We start from the raw sequence: 25,336 nt of genomic DNA, 5'->3' as shown, positions 1-25,336 counted from the left end.
TAGAGAGACAGCTGGGGTTAGATCTTTTTGGTAGAAAAACCTTTGGGATTTATGAAGTCCGTTTGGGATATGTTTGCTCCGAGGCATTTCTGTCCATTTGTTTTCCACTGTTTCTTGGCAGACCTTCAAACAGCTACCTTCTTCCCTGACATGTTGTCAGCAGGAGGAGGACTACAGCTGAGAGCAGAGACAGCTGAAGAGCTTGCAAAGTGCTTGCTTTGCACAGAGACACTGTAATTACCATTAGCTTTTTAACTGTGTCCTCAATTCAGATCTGGGACACCCATCAAATTTATCCTGGCATAAGATGGGACATTGACAGAGAAAAAAAACAAAAAAAACCATATTCTTACTCTATTGCTTTCTTATAGACTTCAATGGCTTTATCAGTCTCCCCCTCCAAGAGGTGAATTTTTCCCAGCATCTTGTAAGTCAGATCGTGTCTGTTGAGCTCCAGGGCATTGTTTAGCTGGTCTCGTGCCTGAACACACAACCAGAGAGAATAAAAAATAATCAGTGATTATTGCTTGGTGAAGCAATAGCCCAAGAGCAATCCACAGCAGCAAGGGAAAGCGAACAGCAGCTAGCACCCCCTGAGCTCGGAGGGCCCTGCTAGCAAAGCCCAGCCCAGCTAATTGTTGAAACAAGTTCTGCATCGGGGGCCATGAGCTTTCTGGGACAGAAAAAAGCAAAGCAGCATGCTCCAAGCCAAGACAAGAGGCAACGACCTCACGAGGAAGAGAGGAGCACAGGCCTGTTCCTGTCCTTGAATTTGTTTGCTTTAAGGGAAGCCTCAGACCTGTGAGGTTAACAGGTACGTTACAGTTTATTCCTTGCTAAAATGCTTACTCCAGCAGCAAGCAGGGATTGCCAAGTAAACCAGGGGAATGAATCAGCTCTTGTCAGGCACCCACCGCTTCCCTCCAATAGGAGACGCTTTGTAGCATGTCCTCCTCTTACCTCCTCAGGCCTAGCCAGCAGGACTGCAAAGAACATTTGCTCTTTCTGGACACACCATATATTAGAAAGAGAAATGCTGACGTGTTAAAGGAATTCTGCAATATGGGGTAGTTGTTACCAACAACTACTGAAAAGATAGCCATCCCCATGGGCTTCATTGTGTTTTAGATGTCCTCCAGGAAGTATTCAGCACACACTGCTGCCCAGGGTGACCAGTACCTCTCACTTATGGGAAAGCTGGCAGGTTAGCAGGTCCCAGTATGGAAACTGCTAGTGCAGATAACAAATCCCATGTATGAACCTACACTCCACAGCATCCTGCTTTACAGCAATGCCGTCAACGGGGAACGCAGCAGGGTTTTGCCTGCAAGGACCACAGCATTCCACCAGAAAGAGCGGCAGGGAACAACTGGGCCAAACTGGGAACAAAGGCTTTCTAAATGCTGTGTTTTCCCTCACAAAGTAACCCCACAGGATCGAGGGCAGCTCAGTGCTCACCACGAGCACTATGAGGAGGGTTAAGTGAAGAGTTGGGAAAGGCATGCTCAGACCAGGGACCAAAAGTCCATTTCAAGTTCCTTATTGCCTCAAAGGCAGCAACAGTGCTGTCCACACTGCAGCTATGCTTCTTTGCAACTTCTGCTCCAGGCTTGGTGCAAAAGGAGCTTCAGACACAGCAGCAAACCCTGTCCATGGAGGGAAGGGAAAGAGGTTCCCACTACACCTCCAGCACACAAACTTCATGACTTTTCTCACTGAATCCTGCCAGAGACAAGGGGAAGCTGATTTTCCTTCAGACCAAAGAGACCATGCACAAGATGCAGCAGTTTGAGCTTTATGCTGGGGAAACAGTTTGGGTCTTAACCATCACACTTCTCTTGCTGCAAGAAGATGGAATTGGCATGCTCAGTGGATTGCTGCTCCTCACAAAACCTGCAGTGTTTACCACACTGGTTTTAAAAGGCTCTGAAACAGATGCAGCTCTTGATGGAGCACAGCTGGTTTTCTGTCTAGTTTGAGGCGGCTCTTTGAGGTTCCTCAAACATTCCTTTTAAGAACAGAAATGCTCTCTGTAAATCCTAGTTCAGAAAAAGCCTCCTGGCCAGCAACAAGGCTAAGCTCAGTTTCACTCTTGTCCAAGTTCACAAACTTTCAGCTGACTCAAAATAATTCAACATGCAAATGAGAACAGACACAGCTCGCAAACTTTTCCTCCCAGAAATGAACACCGAAGCAAAAAGCTTCCTTGATACCCAGCACTGCAAAAGGTCCACCTCAAACCCCCAGAGTGTGAAATTTCCAGGACCCCGCTTCCCATCTGTCAGGTAGGTAAGATGAGCATTTGTGTTACCTTGTTGAAATGTTTCAGGTACATGTAGCACACCCCCAGGTTGTGGCTGATCTCCTGTATGAAACAAAGCAAAATAAAACCCAATCAGCAGGAGGTTTGAGATGCGATATGTAATCTACCAGTGCCAACAGTCATCGCTGACCTGGACAGGGAGACTCCCGGCCCGTACCCTTCTTGCTTTAGTTCAAATAAACCTATAAATTCCAGTTGCTCCAGCAACCTACAGAGCTAAAGTGCGACAGGATGGGAAAGACTACAGCACAGAAATGACAATGGTCTCTTTGGAGAACACGGAGCAAAGAGCGCTTTTTTAATGTGACTCGGTTCCCAGTGAGATCTCTGAAGCTAACGCCCATTGCCCTCATGGGTGGCTCTCCGTCTACCTGTACAATCACAAAGACACACACAACACTGCATCCATCTGGACAAAATTTAAAGATGCATCTAACTTTCCAAAATAGAAGTCAAACATCAGAAGGGCTGATATCCAGGATCTCTGGCAGCTGAAACACGTTTGCAACACAGTAGGAAGATCACTTTGGCATCCTAAACACTCTAGTGCCACTGTAGGGAACAATCATGCCTCTAATTCATCGCCAACAGTGTAACAGCCAAGCTACTTGTCATCTTCCTCACCCTGGCACATCCCGCAGAGCTGAAAAGCAAGGTCCACAAGTTCCTCGTTTCTATTCTGGTAAGCATTTTACTGCTTCATCAGTTTAGACGGCCTTGACCTTTCAGAGGAAACTCTCTTATTTACCCTCACAATGACACTTTCCTCGATGTGGCTCTCCAACTGTGGAGAACAGTAATGAATCAAAGAGCTACTCCTGGTTACTGCGGCTTGCAGAATGAGGCAGCACAAGCGAAGAGCACAGGCTGCTGCCAGTGCTGAGCCAGGTATGGGAAATAACTGATCAAAATGCCCACTGAAGTCTGCCTGTTGTGGCTGTAAATAGGGTTATAGTCATGCCAAGTACGTACTGCAGGTAGCTTGGTTAGCTAAGGGAAGATCCACAGCATAAAAGGTTTCTGAGTTGTTTGGCACTGATGAGTTGATGAGAATAATGTCAAATGTATCCTTGTATCAAGCCTCAATTTTAGACACACTGAGCACCAAAAGTACAGCTAAAGTCAGCAAGTGCATCATGTCTTAGCAAAAAAGATCACATGTGGTGAGCCTGTCTTAGAAACAGCACTTCTGCAGGCAAAACAGCCACCTGCAGAAGGCTGTCCACAGCTAACTGCAAGCCGTGTCCTCTCTCTTCTCACCTCTCGTCACACATCTCCCTTTGCAGTGTTCTTCCTTCGTTCTTTCCCTCTTAAGGGGGAAGAGCTAATTTATTATTGCTCCTGTAGTTATCAGCCTGTATTTTGTCCAAGTAGATAATGCTTGGTAGATAAGAAGTAACCCTTTCAGCTAATTTGAGGGTGATCTTTTTCAATGGTGTTTTGCATTATGAAAGGATTCCCAATTACTCAAGCAAGTTTTAGTGATAATGAGGGTTTAATGATGACCGAAGGAGGCACTTCCCATACTGTCCTTAACGTCATCTAGCTCTTTGTACTATATATGGCTGTGTTAATACTGGTACTTTGCAAAGCTCAAACACGTTGCTAGATTCTCTGCTGCTTGTGCCCCAGAACAAGGTGTGGGTCTCTGCAGGCTGAGATCATGCCTTGCTCCTGCGATCCAAACCAGCGGCTGCAGAGCCTCATCAGCATCATCATGCTGCCTCAGCCCTGCAGCTCGCACTGCAGGCAGCATGAGCTCCCCTCTGCCTGGAACACGTTTGCAGCTGTCTCCATAAAACTGCAGAAACATCTGCATAGCACAGTAATCTCCAAATCAACACAACACTCACCCAGTCCTTTTCATCGAGTTTAGCTGCTTCGTTGTACACTTCAATGGCTGCCTTGTGTTTCCCCAAAAGAAACCTGTGAAAGCATTTCAATTTTTATTTTTTCTTGCTTTGAAACCCTGCTGTGCAACCACTATCACCTTTGCCAGTGAGAAATGATGCTATTTGCTAGCTCTCCAGAGACCTGCCTGAGAAGCCCTGAGAAGTTTCCAATCATGTCAGCACTGCTCCCTTTCAGGACCAAGGTCATTAATTCTGCGCTCCCTTACATTATTGGAGATACAAGGAATGAATCCACAGGCTCTGTCATCTGCCTTTGTCTCCAAGGAAAAGCACAGGTGATCAAAAGCAGACTGGACACTCAGAGACAGAAAGGGGTCTGCAGGGCAAGTTTACACTGCTCAAGGCTGCATCTTTAGCTCTGGACCTGGAAATTGGTGTGCTACTTCTCTCACTTAAAGCACAAACACAAATTAGAAAAAAAAATACAGAAAAAATAATTAAAAAAAAAAAACACAACAATAGCAGCCAAGCAGATGACAGAGAATGTGCTTTAAAGGGTAGCCCACGCTTCTGGAAAGCATCTCAAGTGTTGATAAGGAGGAAGCATGCTTGGAATTAAGCAGCCAGGGATTCCACTTGATGCCTGGGAGAAAAACAAAACCTGGAAGGTCCTGGGTAGCACATCAAAGTGAAGCAATAAAAACACCACTCACAGCGATCGTGCCACCTGCTTGAGGTTGTCAGCACTTCGAGGGTTCAGAATGGAACATGTCTGAAAGAGTTCAAGAGATTCTTGAATTTTCCCCTCCAAGCGAAATATCAAAGCTGCAAGACAACATATACCAGGCAAATTAGTCCATTATCTGCAGGAAAAATGTACCTCTGACAGCAGGGAACTAACAGGGAGTACAGATACATTATAGCAGTACTTGTTTGGTCTTTCCCCTCCTGCAGCAACCTCATGCAGAAGCTGTGTGTGAGGACAGAATGAAAATACACGCAAAGGACTCGTGCTCGTTTGGAAAAAAAATCTGTTCTTAATGGTACAGGCATCTTGAAACCCTGGCCAACTGTTCGTTACGATGCAGTCTGGATTTCTCCCCTCCTCCTACAGGCTGCAATAAGCCCTTGGCCAAGAAATCTCAGCTGTCCCCCAGGCCAGTCGCCTGCCAAGGTGACACACAGCCCTTCGAATTTCAACGCCCAGGTTTGGAGGACGTTTGTGAGAGGGCAGAGGGTGGGACAGGCAGAGGAAGACCATTCTTAGAGCCAGCGGTAAAACAGCCACCTGAGGCACGTAGCTCTGACAGACAACACACACCCACAATACGTTTCACAGCACACGATCAAACATGACCCAATCGAACACCAGCACATCGAAGGCCAAGACCCAGGAGTCCAAGGAGGAACTGATGACAAACTCATCAGTGAAAAGAAAACAGAAAATCTTGTCTTTGTTCATGTGATAATCCCAAATTTCAACACTAGAAGGTAGGTAGAAAGAAAGCCAAATATACTTACATATGAATTTTATTCCTGTTTCCTTCTTTTGTCCCCGCTTGTTCACTGTATCTTGTATCAAAAGTAAGTGGCTTTAGCAATGTTAAGACTTTCAGAGGTCTCATGTGACATACCTTGAACGTAGACAGCATATTCGCACCTTCCATGAGACTCCTGGAGCTGCTCTTTGATGACAGCCTGAAACAAGGAAGTGCAAAGACCACAGGGTAAATGTAATCCCCATCTCTGAGAAGCCCATTTACTGGGTCACCATCACCCCCTTTCTAAACTGCAGCATGAAAGTTTTCAAACGAATATAAACCCTTCAAATTTTTTAATAAAGGCAACCTCTACGAAAGAAAAATGATTTCTGACCAAGCAAATGCCTCCTGCGACCTTGATTTGGAGAATCTTTTTGCATGTGCTACATATAGCTGTGCTGTACCTGGGCGCACAGCAGAGTGCCCCAAAATACCTTGAATTCAAACATCACGCGACATGTTGGGAGACACGGTGCTTCCTTTCGTGACAGTAACGGTGGTATCACACAGGACACAACAAATACAACATTCACGTAACCAAATTTTGTGCTCGGAAAAGTCAGTATTACGACAGAATTCGCAGCTAGTTTTTGCAATATGCTGTATTAAAATACTACAAAAGTGGTCAGCTTTCAACATTTTAACAAAACTAGTGAAAGAGATTTGGTTTCAGCTACATAAACCACAACTGCACATATAAGACAGGCACTGGATTGCATCTGGGACAACTACAAGAGTGCGTGTAAGAGTGCAAATTCATCATTGTTTGTGAAGAGCATGGTGCCAGGAATACCACTGCCATTCAGTGCTTCTCTGTTCGTTCCCATTACCAAAGATAATTAGATATTACCTGGGGAAAACGCCACAAGAAATCTACGAAAGCATCCTCTGCTGATAAGGGTATCTACTCTAGGCCCTTTGTGAAGAAATAAATTGAATTGGAGCAACTGCAGCTGAGTCAGTGAAAGTCAAATGAACAAATGATGAGTACATGGGAAAAGGAAGGAAGAAAACTGAGGAAAATGTAAATTCTTGTTGGATGCACTCCTGCAGCTGACAGCTTGGGGTGCGGGTGCAGCTTGGCTAAATTCCATAGTCACACATGACCTGAAATTATAAAAGTAGCCAAAATGAGTGACTCTGGGCAGGATGCAAACTCTGACTACGAAGCAAATGCCCTGTTTCTGCTCTCTTTGAGGTTCCTCCTTTGCTCTGACGTAGAAGACAAAGAGGAGAAAGAAAGGAGGATTTCTGGGCTAACAATAACCTGGCGCTCGTCTGGCACATCTGTCAATTGTGTGATCCGTACCACTATCCCCTGCCTCCGAGACGAATAGAAATGAAAGGACCTGAAAACAAGGAGGAAAATTGAACCTCAAACATAGCACATGGAAAGTAGGGTGAAGGCAAGGAGAGTTATTATTGAGAAACCTCACTCACAGAAAGAAAATTAAACAAAGGAAGGAAAAAAAAGAACGAGCGCAGGCTGCTCTTCCCCTTGGACATAACGGGGATCCCTCTGATCTCCTGACCAGAGACCCTCCACGAGCCTACATTTTAGTCTTTACCAAGTACTTTATCATCGGACATTCAGCTCAGACACAAACAAGGATCTTCTGAACACAGACATGCTACATTGCCCCATCTACATAAAACCAGTCTCAGAGCAAGAGCAGGCAATAGAGAGCTATCTTTTATAGAGATCTGATTAATTCTTTAAGCCCTAAAAATCCCATAGTGAAAGGCCTTGAGCTGAGAAATATGATCTGTAATCCCAGGGTTTCCTCCCAAGTTTATTTAACTTGCTGACAGAATTTAGATGTATTGGCAGGAGACCAACCAGCGTGAGTGATTTTAATTAATTAAAAGCATCTGGTAATTTTAATAATCCTTCCCTCACACATAACAGAAGATTTCTGTTATGAAAAACGGTTAGGGGGAAGAGCTAGAGTTGCTGCTGCAAGCAGAACGCACAGTTTATGAGCTGCCTATCTGAAGAGCAAGAGCTGAGTGATGACGACTGCTTAGCAGGGCCCGTCCCTGTGCTCCCCCCTCATCACCCCCCAGATCCACTCTGCCTGCACTGCAATAGCAGGGCTGCTGCTGCCTCTGGCTCCAGGGGATGTTTGCCTTGCGCCTCGCTGGGTAGCGGAATCGAGCAGCCGGAGTTATCAATCTCGCGCTGTAATAAGCAGCAACATTGGTCAGAAGCTTGGCAACGCCGGAATAGATGCAGGAGCAGCACTGTAAGGGTTAAAACCAATTTAATGCTTGGATTTCAGGGTGTCAATGTTAGGAAACATTTTTTCCTTGGGCTTTTACACCGCTGACAAATAGGGGAGCTTTTACAGTTGCGCTAGAGAGGAGGCATCTCAAGGCACTGAGCAAGAAGGAGGGTACAAGATCAGGCCAAAATTAATAGCATCACAGGTCATTTGTTTATTAGCTGAGTCTTAAAAGAAAATTGATGGATTTAACAAATGCCAAAATTATACTGAAATCAGTGAGTTTAAAGCCATTTCAGTCATCAGGGATAAGGATGCCACCTTTCATTTTTGACGGTATTGGCCCTGAATAACATGTCTGGGGCTGCCTATGCTCACTGCGTGTAAAGGCAGGCACCTGGGGCATCCTGTGTAGACCTGTAACCCCATCGGGCACCAGCAGAGAGAGCCAGAGGCTACCGGAGGGCAGTTCAGCCCACCTAGAATCTGCATTGCCTTCTGGACACGGCTATGGTTCAGAGACTGCAGGAGGATCCTGGCGTGCTTATGTTCTTATCTTCTTTGGGACAGATCCAGGCCTCTGAGCATACATTCATCACATCTGGGAGGAAGGATGGAAGATTATTTAACCAGCTACTGTCCGGTGCCAAACTCTCCCAATGTTACCACAAAAACACGGTTTTGTGAGCCAGGAGGAAGGAGCTGACAGCTACAGCGAAACTGGTCTGCCACAGGAAATGATATTAGCTGTCTTCTCTACATTTTCCCCCATATTTTACTTCCTTCAGTGACTGAAGACAACTTGGAGAAGCCAGTGCTCCCTTCAGACCATCCACACGGATGCTTTCTGTTTTCCTGAGCTGTACATCTCTGCACTCCACGAGTCTACATCCCATCAGGGAACCAGCAAACGTACAAAACAGGAAACCAACGAAATGCAGTCAGATCAACAGAAAAGGGAAGCAATTTTCTATTTAGATTACTAGTCCAGCCTCTGCTTAGATCTATTTAAACCAAGATCTGAGTGGAAATCACTCTGCTGACGATAGAGCCCTCCAGCTCCATTAATTAAGAGCTAAATGAATTTCCTCTGGCCTACCACTTTCTTAAGCACCCCTGGGAGTTCTCCAACAGAGAGAGACAAGTCCTGGCCGATCCTGATGTTTCAGGAGGAAAGAAATATTTTCAGATCTTCTTTGCACATTACAAAAGCAGAAAGGCAACTCTTACACCCCTCCTCCTGCCACTGGCCCCATCATCTTCAGTATGTCGGGAAAACACACTGGTTAATAAACTTGTCATTTTCTTAGTCCACTTACTGTTAAATCTCAAATCATCAACCACTTCCACGATACCCACCAAACTCAGAAGAAATAAAAGGGTGCAGCGTATCACATGCAAAATGAAAGAATTTCATTCAAGGATAGCCAAGATGTATTTTTAGATTTGGTAGAAAAGTATTACTTGATTGAAGTGCTTTTCATAGCAGCTCTGTAGGACCCTTGAGAGACCTGCACTACGGAACTGCATTATAATCAGTGTGGAAGACCCTGGGTATCACCTGGAACAAGAGAAGCTTGCAATCCTTTCATTTTCACCACTTCCAAACATATGGTGAGTTTATGGAGCACTCTAGAAAACTGCATGTATGAATCCTGATTGTAGTTGAGGATTTAATAAAATTAAAGCTGTTTTGATCCTTGTCTTAGTTCTACTTTCTTTTGGTCCCCTGATTCCAAGAGAAGTCAGGAAGGAGGGTGGCCAGGGCTCAGCCTTACCTCAAAGCTGGGATATTATGTTGGTGATGTACTGGTTTATGGGGAAAGGAGGGGTCCTAACGACCCTGTGGCACAGCAGGTGATCTGGCAAACCTGCAAGGCCATAGCTCTGCACCTCCCCTGTCCACGGCACAGCTAGGCCAGGCATGAAAACTATCATTTGACAACAGCAGTAAAGTACTTCCTCATGCAAAGTCTTGGCAGCAGCTCTTACCTTACACTCATCGTAGTCTCTGCGAACATAGAGCAGATAGATGTACCAGTTTCTCCTCTCTAGGACAGGTAACTCTGGCACTGCATGTAAAATACAAAATGAGATTGATCAGCAGGGAACCTGGGCAAAGCATGAGAGGGATTCTGAACTGCCTGGTCTGCAAGCACAACACAACTAATTTGAGAACAGCAATTGCACCCGTCGGTGCAATTAAACTTCCGACTTGAAACCTGGAGCCTGGACATACAACCCATGTCCAGTTTCATTTTATTTCTCAAACTGATGTGTAAAATGCGTTGTTTGAGACAGAGACACTAAATGAGGTCTCTTAGCAGAAAACAGAAAGGTACCACCTCAAAAGGCTTGAGGCATCTGCTCCTTCTGGTGCAGCTACAGGAGCAAGCAGCACCGAGCAGCAACACGTTGGCTACGCACACATTTTAATTTAGCACTAACGCTGGTCTGATGGGATTGGTTTTTCCAAATACGCAAGAAGCAGCTTGGGGAAATGAGTTAGATTCACATTTTGGAAGTAGGGCAGAAGAATCAAACTTCTTTAAAATACATTTCTGGGAGTGAATGAGAAGGAAATAGGCACCACACACAAAAGGAGACTTTGGAGATGTTGCCATTCTCGAGGTGTGAATAATTTAGAGAGGTCAGGCTTGGTTCTTTGAAACTGTGAAGGGAGTATGAAACATCACAGGTCTGAGCTACTGTGAAGCTACTGGCAGAAAAACCTATTTGATGCAGTGGAAGGGAAAGGCTTGTGCTCCGGTGTTTCACTCGTATGGAGCTTGCAGCAGAAATTATGGCAAATCACGAATGGATGTTGCTTAGTGAATTCGTGTTGGGTTTAAAAGTTTAACACGCTGCTGTGCATTTCATTAAGGCTCGAAATGTATTGCTTGGTACTCGTTTCTGCAGCTCAGATGCTGGTAGCTGAGAGGTAACCATAGCAACTGGCAAAAAGCTGTATGTTTGCAAGTCAATATTGTGACAGAAGCGTGGAAGGCAAAGATTGTCGCAGGGGCCGGGGCCGCAGGGATGGCCCACGGTCCCCACCGGCAGCCTGCGGCACGGGGCAGGGTCAGATGGAAAGCTGATGTGACCAACTTAAGGCAATGCAGGGATCAGGGATCCAGAAGCTCACATCAAATGCTGCTCCCTCTCAGACCTTTGTAAGAACGGCTTTTGCACACGCACACTCCCAGATCAGTTTAATTGATTTCCAATAGCTTTATGTTTTCCATTTGTTCTTCCTCGTGGTTTCCCAGCAAGTAAGGATTTAAAAGTGGCTACAAAATGATTTTTAAAAAAGCACTATTTCATAAAGAGCATAGAGGGCTGCTCTTCTGGACTGCATCGGGTGGTTACCTAATTCATTGGCAGGCTTGTAATGACTTCCTTGTGTAAGTTATTGCAGATGCCAGGCTCTGACAGAACTTTCTTTTCCTAGAAATACAGCACTTAGGGGTACTGGAAGTGAATTGCAGAAAGCAGCCAGACTTGCGTGCTGCCCCTGCGTGGCATCTCCTCTTGCCACTACCCAACGCAAAATACTGAACCAGATGGAACATCGGTCTGACCTATTCAGGTACTCCTTACCTTCTTTTGTAATCATGGATTTAAAGGTAGGCATTGCAAACTCTATTTAACCATCAACATTCCAATTCCAGTCAGAACTAAAGCACACTTTGCCAATTTGTGCTAGTAATACAGCCTAAAATTACAAAATCCTTTATCATTACAAACAATGGAAACTGTTTTAAATAGGAAACAATCAGAAGGGCCTCCAGACAAATCCCACCTGGTCTCCAGCCTGATGCCAGGAGTACTGCAAGCCTTACAGAGAGGTCGAAAAGAAATAGAGAGCACCATTAAACCTTAAAACATACAGAAAATTGAGCTGGCTCGGGTGTGTTCCAGCTGGGGTGGGAAAGACCAAATGACGTCAGACCCTACATGAATGCTTTGGGATAAGGATGGCACATCGGCGAGCGGATGGTAGATGGGTTATTGAATTCCTGAAGGAAAGGGCTCTTTCACAGTTGTGGGACCAGAAGGACATTACAGTGCTGCCTACACGACGGCAATGCCTGCTGAGAGCAGTGCTGGGAACGAAGACAGAGGCGACATTCACCCAAGCCAGCAACACAAATGCTAAATGTCACTGCACTGAGCTGGGTATCGAGCTGCAACTGATCCTGCGCATGCACTTCCTAGCGTTGAAAAAGGCATCAGAGACTGAAGAGAACAAAGCCACCTGAAAATGAACACAGATTTTATAATGGATTTGAGCGTGAGCTTGATCAATTTACCATAATCTATCTCAAACATCTGCAGCATAGACAGGCACGAGCCACGGCAGTGTTTTCTTTCCTTGTCCCTCTGCCATTGTCCTGCTGCTGAGAAACAAGCAGGAATGGAAAGAAAACGACAAAATGGACACTGACATCTCACAAACACCATCTGCCTTATGGGTCTGAGACTGCAAAACCCAGAAGAGTTACCTAGAGAAGCTGGGCTGGAAATAAAACTGAGAGGAAACAAAAAGGCCATGAGACACACAAGTGAATGGCATTCACATCTGCAGAGATAAAAGGGTTTTGCTTCCCCCCGGCAATGCGCTGAGCTATCTCCTCAGATAACCATGTGGAATTGGGAAAACACATGGAGTTTTTACTCTCCTAAAACACATTTGGAAATAGCAACAAACCTGACTGAGATGACATCAGCATCCTTTTTCCTTTTTCCCGAAGATAAATAAATTGAAAAAGATAAATAAATTCTGATGTCTTTCGAAAAAGATGTCTGGATTAATTCGTAGATAAAAGTGATCTGAGCACAAAAGAAACACAAAGATTCATAGAAGAATGTTGATAGACTCCCTGAGTCTACTCCAGAAAGAAAACATCAATGGTTTGACCCTTTCTGTGAAGAACTCCAAGACAAACATTATGTACCAAGCCTGGTGTAGAAGCCGCAGAGGACAGAGAAGAGAGGAAAGACAAAGAAATTGCGAGGAAATTAATAAATCATTAGACAATAACTTGTCTAATCCACCCGAAAAGGGCTATGGGAAGCAAAGGACTGTTAACTGGGCTGTATGTTACCCACAGAGTACCTACAAACACAAAAATGGGTGAGGCGTGCCGTGCCGCGCAGCACTTGCTGCATTGGCCTCGACAGCAGCACGTGGCTGGATCTGGCCACGGGGCTGCTGCGAGGGGCACAAAGAAAGGAAAGAAGCGCCGGCACCACGCTGCAGACTCCTCAAGGGCAGAGATGATGGGGAACAGTGGAGTTTTCATGTGGCACAGAGCGGTTTGCAATCTCACCCTAATTAGAGACTGCAACCGGTCGCTTGGGAGGTTTCTGCACAGGGAAAAGCTACTGAATTTGGCCTTGCCGGGAGGAGCTGAGCACATTCATCACGTCCCTCAGGCTGCCTGCAATCCAATTTTCCACCTTTTTCAATACACGGACCTTCAGAAGTCCCTCGTATGTAACTGCTGCAGAGCGCAGGAAAACACGCTTTTCTTTGCCACCTTTCGCACAGCCCTCACCTACAATCCAGTCCCTGCGGGGATGCAGGGACCACAGGTTAGAAAAGCAGTGCTTCTGACCATTCTAGCAGTGAAAACAGACGTATTTTCTGTAAATCATGCTGATCAAGGGCCAGTCAAAGAAAACACAATTATCCCCAAACTGTATTTACAGTGAAAAGGGTTTATAGCTTGTGTAATTATCTTTTCGCCTCTCTTTTCTGAGAGTACAAAAGTCTAGTCTCATTAAGCACCTGCGACAGGGTGCCAGGCACCAAATATATGATTAAATACCTCAGTCAAGAGACAGGCCAGTTGCTCTGCAGTGTTTTGATTGAATTCAAAAGGGAATCCATCTGATCCCCCTCTTTCTCTGTGGCCAGTGATTGATTGCCCAACTTGCTCCCAGCAACGTGATTTTTCTTTCTGACAATGCGCCTTTACGGAAGTCACTGGAGTGGAAAACCCGACAGAATCGGAGGAAGATCATCAGGTTTGTATCTGTGCTGCACTATCATCACTCTTCACTCCATTCATCCTGTTATAGATTTTCTCAAAGGACTGGAAAAAATAAAATCAGAATTGTCCCCTTTTGTGGAAACCTCCCTAGGAAATTACTTTGTGCTTGTGTCTTCATATTGGGTAATTACAGCCTAGATACCAACTATCAAACAGCGGTTTTCAGATTTAATAAAAGCCTATTGAAATTGCTGTAGTGTAAAAAGGGTGTGGGGGGGGAAAGCACAAACAACCAAATTTCAGGGGGAAGCGATTGCTAAAGCACTGGCTGTCCTCTCGAAGAAGGTACCCAGAGACTACTTGTGCTGTAGGCACAGCCAGACGAAGTCGACTTCACCGTAACCGCACGGGCGCAGCCACAGCCAGCCCATCACCCGTCCTAGTTACATCCCACTTAAAAACTGGATGCTGTAAAACAAAACCCTGCAGTCTTGAGAAAGCACACCAGCACACAGGTACTTTCAAGATTAATGAACAAGGATGGAATAACTCAAGTCTCTCACTACCGTGGTGTTTTGCTATTAGCAGAGCTGCACCAGAGAAAATATTTGGGACAGTGCATCTTGCTCAAAAAGAAAAAGAGGGGAGCTTTGCTGCAGCAAAGACACAAGGCTATTATCTTGTGCCACTGGAGAGGGCACGGCTCCCTCGAAGACACAAAAGCTGGACTGATCTTTTTGATTTGGGATTCATTTCCCAGTTGCAAGTACTTCTGGTCATCAGCTTAGCATCAAACTCACGGCAGCATAACATTTCACCTGCGGCTGGAGGAGGCTCCTCACACCTGAGATGCGACGCGTGGTTAAGTCTTTCAATGCCAACATCCACCGCATCCCGTGATTCCCAGCTCAGTCTCCTCGAGACGTTTGCTGGCATTATTGCCAGGGATGTGATCGTTCCCACCTGCAGAGTTTGGGGAAGGTTTGCTGCTGGGCATGGCTGCAGTTACGGCCCGAAATGAAGCTTGGTGTTTCCACAACCGTGTTTAATTAGACACCAGTAGGAAGGGAAAGGCGAGGATGAAACCAGCTGTGCAGTTCTCCTTCTTGCCTTGAGCTTCACAAGCTCCCAACGTGGGGAAATAAGGTAAAGCTGATGAAATAGAGGTAATGAGCATCTTCTGAATAAAAATAATACTAAAATAATAAGGAACAAACTCAAATGGCTGCTATAGAACAATGTACCAGGGAACCTTGTTTTCCAAAATAAGGTACAAATTATGGATAGAAAGCGCTTTAAGCTCTCAAGCTTTTTAAATTTAAAAACAACAGACTGCTTTAACAGCAGTGAAGCATCCTACAAATCCCTAGCTAGGCTGGTGCACAGACACAAGAACAAGAAATCCTCTTCCTTACTCAGACACCCAAAGGCTTTTGTTGAGATTGTGGCAATATAAACACATTATAGCTTGGGAAGAAAACTAGTACAGGAACATCATCCTGCCTACGCCCAAATCCAGCTCTGGAGTTCGAAAAGAGTATAAATGGAGACAAAATGTATTCAAAATTCGGTAATGATAAAAAATAGCTCAAAAAATCACCACCCAGGGGAGGTTGTTTATGCTACACTGCACTCATTGTGTGTGTATATATGCATACATACATGTGTGAGAATACAGGTGTTCGTGTACACAAAAATACCTGTAAAATGCAGAAACGTTTATAAGTGTAAAATACCTGTAAACAACAGAAAAAAGGAGAGAGGATTTTGCAACCGTCTCCTCGCATGGCTGCAGCCATTCCCTCTGTTTAATTCCCTTCTCTCTGTTTTCCCTTTTGCAAATTGCTGCTGGAACACCTTTAAATCAAACGATAAACCCGTATGGTTCCTCCTTATTTACAGTCAGCTGGGGTTAGTAAAACTCATCATGTAGTATCCTGACGTTGGAAAGAAAGCCATAATTCATAGCTGTGATCTTACTATCACTTATTAATAGCTTCACGAGACACAGAGAGAACTGGAAGAAGGCTGAAAAACAAGAGCAGGTTTAAACAAAAAGGCAACATTTCTGACTCTACACCTCCCCCTGCAGGAAAATTAGCCAAAGTTATATAAAGAGATGAAAATTGTATCTTAAAAGTTGATTTACACACTAGGAAAAAAAGGTGGGGGCAATTTTTGTTGCTAGTTTACATTGCATAAATCTTGAAGAGCAGCCAGCTCAGACTTCAAAGTCAGTGGTTTTCCTGAGTTAAGACATTTAAGGTCTGAGTTCCTCCAAATGAAATGTTTTTATTTGCAAAACAAATACCTGCACAAATTATTCAATATAAATGCCTCCACAGCATGAGTTGCTCAAGTTTAACCTTTGAAAGGTGAAGTGAGAAGGTTACAGAAGTAAAGGAACCAATGCTTGCGACCACCCCAGACCTCCCAGTGGCACAATCAGTTTGCTTACTGGGAAACCTCCACTACCAGCACGAGGCTGGCGAGATACCGCTCTGCAATCCTGACTCCTTTCGACAAGAGGTGGGGAATTATATTTCCCTAAGCACGAATACATTACCCTGAGCACTGCGACACAAAGCATTTGATTCAGACCTAAAAGAGCAAGCAGCCTTGGGGTGAAGCTTAGTAATGCACACATACCTTCAAAAGCAAACTAAAAAAGTAGACTCTCGTTTACTGGCCTCAAAAAAGACACCAACCATCTGTTTCCTCTGCACAAGCCAATTCTGAGCATTGATGCTGTCTGCTGAGCAGCAGCACGCATGCTGAACAGAAGAAAAACAAGTCTGAAACAACTTTTGCCATGTTTGCTTTTAAACACAAGCTAATCTAGAAAAAAAACAGGCTGACTCGACACAGCTCTCAACTCTACGCTGGAGATATTCAAGGATTCAAGCCCCTGGCAGAGCCCCCCTGCTGTTATCTTCCCCATTTCAATGCTTTCACCCTGCTTGATGCCCTGCGCTCGATACCCTGGTAGGCAATGGGGAGAGGGAGCTCCCTTTGGGTGTTTGTTTGCCAGAGTACGCCGCCCCAGAATAAAACTGCACAGGAGGTCTGAGGGATGGAAGATATTTCCCCCACAAAAGAAGTAATGCTGGCTGCAGACGTTCCCAAAATAACCCTCCTAACCAGCTTCTCATTAATTCCAGTACCAGGAGCGCAGTAGCGATCAGTGCTTTCAGGATTTCCAAACTAATCCTTCTTTTGGCTTAAATACTTATGCTTAGGCTTTTTCTGTCTACGGTGTGAGGTGTTTTGCATAGAAATTGAAACCAAAATTGTTATAAGGCCTTTGTAAGAAAAAGCTTTCCCATTTAAAAGCAAAACAAAATTAAGGCAGGAATAGCGCGGCAATTCAGTCCCGACAGCCTCTGAAACTTCCCACTCAACCAAGAGTAACAGCTAAAACCTACCCTCGTTTCATCCCTTGCAAAAGAAGGACATTTTAGAGTTGGTCTTGCAAATGGTCCAGCGCTTCCTGCTATCAGACCCTGTTTCTGAATGCCGCAGTTTTTCCTGACGTGCTGCCTCAGGATGAAGTTTTCCACGCCAGACATCTGTCCCAGAACGAAGATTTGCTCTTCCCTACTGCACGGGTGTCATGCCTTCGGTTACATGAGCGCATCTACAGCACTGGTATTTTCACCAGGCGCCCTGCCTCATCCTTATTAGGATGAACAAAAAAATAAATCAAGGTTGGGTGTTGAATGAAATTACTGCAAAATATGAACGATACAGTGACTAAATTGCAGGACTTCTGTTACACAGCTTAAACCTTATGCGGCAAAGGGGACAGAACCTGGAAGAAACTAAGAGTCTCTTTGTTAAGACACTGAGATGCTGCATATGAGACATGAAACCTCACCCTGATGCTGGATAAATCACCTACCAGAGCTTCCCCAAGGCAGCCACCACGTTCCCATCCCTCATTTTTGGCTGCCCATGAGACCTGGTACCTCCCAGCACTGACTCCAGCCAGCACGATGCACAGCAGCGATGCGTGTCTACCACGGTGTTAGCGTACACACAGTTTGTAACTCTGGCAAAGCAAGCCCTCGAGCATCAGGGAACCCCGCATCAGTACCTACTTTCGACTATGACCTTGCAGCACCAGGGAATTTGTCTGTGCTGGGATAAACAAGACATCTGGCTATACCCTAAATAAGGGAGATATTTTTGACTTAACACTCCCACTGAGCTGTTCCCTTTTTGGTGAGTGCCCTCATCCCTGTGCTATGGGTGATGTTGGAGAGCTGGGCAAAAGCCAGCGTGTAATTTTGTCACGAAAGACTCAGGGGCTTGGATTAATGTTGCGCAGACAAGGTTAATTGTGACATTCTTGAGTGGGATGCACCTCCCTTAACTTAGGCATCACAAAATTAAGACAGCTGAGTTATTTGCCTTGGGCTGTCTTTGCAGTAAAGCAGAGGAATACGCATCCTCGGGGAGAGATTCATCTCACCCTGAGATAGGTGGCTGGGAGAGATCAGAAGGGTGGCATTGGATGGGGCTTTCCACTTACTAAACACGAGCACAGGTGATCTGCTCTGACCTGGAGCTGGATATCAGAGCCATCTAAGTTAAGAAAGATTAATCCCGCCCTTCCTAAATTTGTTTGTTGCTATTTTAGTATATATTTTATTAATTTCACAGCAGGAGATGCCATTTCATTTGTAAGCAGTACACCAGACAAACTAAACTGAATACTTTAAAATACAAAAGAAACTGCCTAGCACCGAGAACTTTTAAAGGAAGATCAAAAAAATAAATTCGCCAACTTAAATGTCATCCTAAAGTAGTATGTTGCAATCGTACGGCTAGATCCCCTAAAGCTGGGCTACTGCACCCCATATATATAGGGTTAGATATTTCTTAATTATCAAATCAGCAAAAGGCACTCAGATTATACTTGCTTGCTACAAGAGTTAGCACCTTTCTGGCACTTTTCATTGTCTAATTAAGTTTGCAATAGGTTTAAGAAGCAGATATGAATTTTTATTTTTACAGGGGGGAAATGAAATTAGGCTGACAGCTGCCAAAAAATGTAAAACTAGAACTGAAACCATAAAACGTCTGATTTAAAAGTCTGCACTAAAATTTTACGGTGACACCAGCCTTGACAGAACAACACACCTACCACACTCGATCTAAAACGAGTCCCCGTGTTATCACAGATATTAATGTACACACACAAGAGGGCAGAGCTGTACTAGCACATTCAAACTTAAATGTTTCCAGTTCTTTATGGTGCAGGGTTGTTGCTTCGAGGCGAAGAGGATGAAGCGTATTACACAATTTAATTAACCCAAAATGGTAACTCACCTTTTTTAACAGCACTCTACAGAACTAAAAACATCTGCATCAGATCCTGCACAAAACACGTGTGGCAGTGCTACCCACGTATCAGAGATGAAAATACTAGCTTTTCATAGAAAACAATCACCAACCAATCTGTATTATTTAGAAATCATTTTCTTTCAGCAAGTTTTTAGGTTCAAATGGGCTACAAAACCTGGCTTGCACATGGCCAAATGGAACCAAACTTGTATGTCCAGAAACCAAGAACCACATTTGTGTCATTGAGTCCCCCCCCAGCATTTCTACTAACATATTTTCTTTTTGACACACTTAAAAGTACTAATTAATTTAACTCAAGGGCGTCGTTTTTTATCTGGATTTCTCAGGCAGCTTCACTCTTACAAGTTCAAAGGCAGCTTTGAAGCTGGCTCAAAGAATGGATTTATATTGATTTATCAGGAATTCAGAAATGACCGGATCTGCAGCGCACAGAACCAACTCACCAGGGCATTACAAAGTTCCTGCTCCTCAGAGTGCTCGAGCCATTAAAATACCTGCAGGAGCAGGAGGGATGCCCATCGGTTCATCTGCATGAGCAGCCTAGAGAGAAAGCGAGATGCATTTGCAGGACACAGCATAAAAGACGCCTATCTTTTTCTGCATAAGCTGGAAGTTATTTATAATGCAACAGTCACATTTTGAGATCGTCACCAGCACTTCCTAACTACAGCCAGTTCCAGATAAAGTGAGTTTACTGCCCATCAAATTGGCACCAGCAACTGTTTTTTTATTAGAGCCCAATGACGACATCCTTGTCTTCAAGAATGAGGACCTACGTGAAAAGGACAGCACGATCAGTATTTGAGCTAAATATTGACGGGGACAAGAATAGCTAGACAAGAATAATACCCGGCACTTGAGAACGTTTCAAAATTCAATTAAGCAAAAGAAACTACTCCGGTAAGATGCAGAACACTGGGGCTTTGTCATCTATCCAAAACTCAGGTTTCTGTGTGGTAAAAGAGTTTTGAGAAGCTTTGAGCCACAAAGAAGAACACCCTCCTTACCGCAGAGTTTAAGAACAGGACAAAGCCACTGCTTTAAAACATCTGCTCACATTATATGCTTCCCCACTTCTGTTATCTAGTTTGGCTGTAATAGCCAAGTCTACACCAAACTTCGCTATTACGTACAAAGCAACACTGAGCACTTGTGTGTTCACCACTGCTAAACCTGTCTCATCGACTGTTTGGGTCAGTACCTTACTTTGTCTCTGGAAAGGAGAGTGCTATAAAACCCGAGGGAACTTTGCTTCCTCCCCTTCGGTGGCCCACGTTGGCCTTACAAGCCATTTTGGCTAGTTCAGCTGTAATTGTACCAGACAGAAGTGGAAACCACATTAAAAAAAAAAAGAAATCAGACGAAGACTCACAAGCCTTGAAGCAGCCAGAAAACAGACAGACACCTGGCTGATTTTACAGAAGTGCTCTGATGTGAAGCGATGAGTGTGTTAAATCACCCTGCGGGCAGAGCTGAACAGGGAACACAAAATTTCTCCCTTCTGGTACGCTCATACATCTTGCCTGCACCCTTCAGTACTATCTTTAGCAGCACTCAAACAGGTCAAGTAGTACTCTGCAGTATATTACTTTTATGTAATATTTTTCACTTAACGTCTCCAAATGTTTTGTTAACTGAAAACCTGCAGCATCCAAACACTGTCACTGAATGTTAGACCAATCTTCTCTTTGATAAATGTTAAAAAACAAAGTTGAAGCACTTTGCCAAAGGTCACAGCTAATCCAAAGCAGAATTCCTTTGCTATAAACATTAGAAAAATCATACCTACAATGGATCCAAAAAATATCCTAATGCCCCGGACTGGGGAGAACACTTAATCCTTGCTAATCCTTTTGCAATTCTCAAGTGGGAGATTTTCTCTTTGAATATAATCAACCTGCCCCGTCCTTGGGTACACGTAGCGGGGTTGGTAACAATTCAGAATCGCCTTCTTCACAGTCTTAAGGGCTTCTGGCCCACATTATTCCAGCAACTCAAGTGTACTCCACTTTACTTTGCTACAGTGTATTTAATATGTTAGGGTTTTTTTAGGATTCTATCCTGTTATTAAAAATCCATCACTGTATCTCAGCAAAAGCTGGGGTCTAATATTTGTGTAGAAATCCAAATGCAAATCCATTAACCTCTGAACTGTTATTAGACTAACACGAGAGCCCAGAACTTGCTTTCTAAATAATATTTTTCATGACAAAGGGAAATAAATTCAAGTTCCATAAAAGCTCTATTCCCAGCTTGTATTGTTGACTTTCTCTGCTGCGGCACTATCAGTTACCATAAAATGAGTTGACTGGCCTGCGTGGCAAAAAGAGTGGAGAGCTGGGAGACAGTCGAGTTCAAAAACCAGTACAGCATTTTGGGAAATATCTGATTAATTTAAAATGCAGCAGGGAGATTAAAACCCCATCTCAGCAGGCAGATATTAACTCTACATTGCTTCAAGGAACAGAGCTTCCTTTATTCCACCACCAATTGCTTGGGGAGAAAATATCAACACAGGGAGAGTTATGGATCTTGATATAGCAACAAAGGGAATTGATTTTCAGAGCAGCTCTCCCCACGGGGGGTAAAGGACAAAATAATGAACGGTTTTAGCTACTAACGTGTCAGTTACTGAATAATGGTTGTCAGCAAGTGCAGCTACAAGATACTCGGAGGGGCTTGCCTTCCACCACCCCCTTTAATTTAGATTGCTAGGTTCAGAGGTTTTGACCCCGACTGCTGCAGTGCCTTTCCCCAGGACCGCCACAGCCTGCTGCAGACCCTCTGCACGCGTGTTGGATGCTCACTGCTCTCCCTTTGGGCTGACCTGTCTGCAGGATGGGCTCTCTTCACTCCAAACCCCTCGGGCTTTCACAGCCACGTGACTGACTCATCGGTCCCGACAGCTGCTAATTCAAGAGCAATTTCTGCCTCTTATCTCACAGTTATCCTTGTTTAACAGCCAGGGTGAAAAACACTGGTTCGAAGTTTCCATTTTAAGTCGTCTCCCAGGACAGGATCAGTCGAGCATCCCTGTGAGGAGAAGCAGGCAGCAGCGAGGGGAAGTCACTGGACTCTCCAGCCGTGCGGTTCGACACCACTCGACGTGTTCTCTTCTGCACAATTCAGACTGAAAACGCGGCGTTCCTTCCGGCTGAGCAACAAATTCACGTTTGTAGCTTCTCCTTCAAATTACTTTTTGCAAATCTGAGATGACATTTTCAGAACCATCCATTTAGTGTCTTACATCTACCCAGGACAAACACGGGCAAGCTGAACCCAGCCACTGCGATGACTTAAGGTAGGATTCAGCGATGACTCGGTCATAGTCTACTACACCTGCGTGCGACGACATTATTTAGTTATTATAATACACGCTCTGTTCAGGCACAAATTTCATCCACACCAAACCACCTGTAGGAGAAGGGCCTAAGCTATTGTATTACACAGTCTCATATCTCTTCGACCTGCTTGCACTAATTCTAAGACTCTTCTCGCCTCCCACCTGAAAATACAATGCAGATAACAAAGACAGATTGCTGCAACAGAAAGTTACTGTTCAGTGCTTAAAAAATTCAGTTTAAGATAACTTTAGCAGTGCTCTTCTATACAAACATACCTGATGCAGATTTGCCTGGCTCCTTAAGGTTTACCACAACTCTCCTCAGCCAAACTACATCGGGACAGAGACTTCATTAAGAAATTTTAGAAAAAATCCTGTTTAAAAAAATCTGTCACAGGTAAGAGATGCTACTCTTCCCTGCCAAAGTCCCCAGAAGAATACACAACATCACTTTCATTTTTTCCACTCCTCTCTTACATATCCCCAGCATCATATTCACACAGGACAGTTATATCACTCCCTATAACAAATCTTGCAGCTGCCCTCATTCCTAGAGATTAACAGGCAGCTTAAATCAGCTTTTACCCACTGTACTGAAGGCAACAGAGTCAAATATTAAATGGCAAAGGCTTCCAAAGTATTTAAGAACTACCTGTGGTGAGCCAGGTCCTGGAGGTGCCCCAATTTACCTTGAGACACAGACATAATTACACAAGTCACAGGCTAGAATTTGTGTCTTCATGATAGCTCATTTTGACTCAAGAGTCGTACAAGGGAGACCCAGGGGCACCAACAGTTGGATTTCATTTACAATTTTCCCCTCTGGCAGGCAGCTGTGCAAACACCCATGCCAAATCAAGGAGGCAGAAGGAACATCGGGCAGTGACGGATGCAGACCAATTCTTCCGTGCAGCCTGAAAACCCAAAGGAGCGTTGGTGGCCCTTTTTAAAGAAGCGCCCGGCTCGGTTTTGAGGCTGTCAATGCAAACTGCTGAGTGGGAAAGAAAACTCCTCCTCGGCAGCCGCGAGCAAGCAGCGCTTGATCAAACGGCAGGCAGGATCCGCAAAAGCGGTCCCATTAAGAAAGTCACAACTGCCTCCGTTCGCTCTCCCAAACAATCAATATTAAATTGTGCACACTTAAAAGCAGGAAGGCTCTCGACTGACAGTTTAACAAGCAAGCTGACAGAGGCATGGCAGCTTCTACCCAGTACACCTCCGCAGCTTGTTCGTAAGGTTGATGGCCCCATCTTTCTTGCTCAGCTATTCCGTTCGCACATGAATTATGCAGAGTTGATTTAATAGACCTCAGCCCTCCAGGAAAGAGCAGCGGAGTGATAGTCCATCTCTCGGCAAACACCATCAGCCTGATCCCTTTGCAGCTGTCTTAGAGAGCTGAAGGGGATGCTGTCCTGAAAAAACAGGCAGAAGACGCAGCCTCCCAGGGTCAGGGCAAATATCGTAGATGTGGCTTGCATGAGAAGGCAGAACAAGGTGGGGTTACTGCGGATAAGGGGATCAGCCACAATCTTTATAGAACTGGATGGAGAGCAACCAACCAGTGCCTCCATGGAAGCCATACTAATTGTTGTGAAGTGACAGCCATCCCTGCCCCAAAAGAGTTGCTGGCGGAGATAAAAGTTCTAGATTTATTTTTACTTGCATACGGGCCTGCAGCAGTAGCAATCTCTTCTTAGCTCCGGGCAACGTACCAGAGGCTCACACTCGTGTAAGCCAACAACAGTAGGTGTATACAGGGCTAGGTGAGGTTAGCCTGGCCTCCCCCCAAAAAAAAGGCAAAGAGGCTTTTCCAGCTTCCCAGGGCCAGTTATAGCACTGTGCCTACATGCAAGACAAAGAACTTCACCTTTAGGCAGAAAACACAATGCCCAGTTGCCAAACAAGCTCCTTTTTAATGCCAGCATTATCACCGGGGCACTCTCCATCACGAGGGATACAGAAACATGGAAGATTTCCTCCCAAAGCATGCTCTGACAGGAACACCACACATTCAGGGTAGAAAAAGGCCAAACTGCAGTGCTCCCTACCTGAGCGTCCCCGAACTAAACAGCAAGGGAAAAGGCGGACTGCTTCTGACTCGTGCTGTCAGTATGTTGGGGTTCTGGCAACACCGCAGAGTTCACTCCTCATCATAACCTGAGCTGATGGGGCCCTGAGGGGTGCTTGAGTAAGGGAAATGCAGAGAACCCAAACCTCGCAGGTACAAGGTCTCTACAATGAACAGATCCATACGGGGAACGTGGGCACAGCTGAGAACTGCAGAGAAGGAAACGCTCACAGAGGGCACTGGGGCAAGTCACACTGCAAGAGTGAGGGAAGAGGGGGAAGGAGCAGCTGCACCACCACGCTGCGCTGCAGGCTTTATGAGACCCTTTACAAAGTATCAGGATTTAGTCAAATATTTCGAATCAATAACTCATAATGCTACTGATCCAGTTCAGATTCAACCAAGATTTCAGAACAACTCAGAGACTTAATGCCTATTTTCGATATATAACAAAGAAAAAACAAATAAACCTATAGTTAAAACCAGTTACAACCTGACTGGTTTGATCCCAGTTGCACATGCTTTTACTTCAAAACTTGGAAAATGTGATGTGAAAAAATCAACGAGACATGATGTTAGTTTTCCATTTTTAAAGCAAAACATTATTCTGAAGA

General features: G+C 44.7%; 1 protein-coding gene and 1 long non-coding RNA gene across 7 annotated transcripts in view; one reads left to right on the top strand and one right to left on the bottom strand.

The window, feature by feature from the left end:
• BBS4 (Bardet-Biedl syndrome 4) overlaps positions 1-25,336 on the bottom strand; it is a 41,055-nt gene that overhangs the window by 13,483 nt on the left and 2,236 nt on the right. Inside the window, exons 1-7 of one of the 5 annotated variants that reach the window (XM_048081416.2) lie at positions 19,755-19,825; positions 9,935-10,014; positions 5,811-5,874; positions 4,890-4,948; positions 4,177-4,249; positions 2,312-2,365; positions 354-481 (exon numbers count right to left, since the gene is read on the bottom strand). In XM_048081416.2, the coding sequence (XP_047937373.2) occupies positions 354-481; positions 2,312-2,365; positions 4,177-4,249; positions 4,890-4,948; positions 5,811-5,874; positions 9,935-9,963 (407 nt within the window). In that variant the 5' untranslated portion in view covers positions 9,964-10,014; positions 19,755-19,825. Of the gene's footprint in view, positions 1-353; positions 482-2,311; positions 2,366-4,176; positions 4,250-4,889; positions 5,002-5,697; positions 5,731-5,810; positions 5,875-9,934; positions 10,015-19,754; positions 19,826-25,336 lie in introns of those variants that run through there. The other 4 variants (XM_048081413.2, XM_048081415.2, XM_067003714.1 and 1 more) reach the window with 4 other exon arrangements.
• On the top strand, positions 10,958-12,391 carry LOC106044206 (uncharacterized). 2 transcript variants are annotated; one of them, XR_010834154.1, is made up of 3 exons: positions 10,958-11,115; positions 11,394-11,531; positions 11,986-12,391. It is a non-coding gene; the product is annotated as an uncharacterized lncRNA (long non-coding RNA). The 2 variants fall into 2 exon arrangements; XR_001212169.3 differs by having other exon boundaries at positions 11,711-12,391.

Source organism: Anser cygnoides, chromosome 11 (genome assembly GCF_040182565.1).
Source record: "Anser cygnoides isolate HZ-2024a breed goose chromosome 11, Taihu_goose_T2T_genome, whole genome shotgun sequence".
Taxonomy (NCBI): Eukaryota; Metazoa; Chordata; class Aves; order Anseriformes; family Anatidae; genus Anser; species Anser cygnoides.
This window is presented reverse-complemented; position numbering and strand designations above follow the sequence as displayed.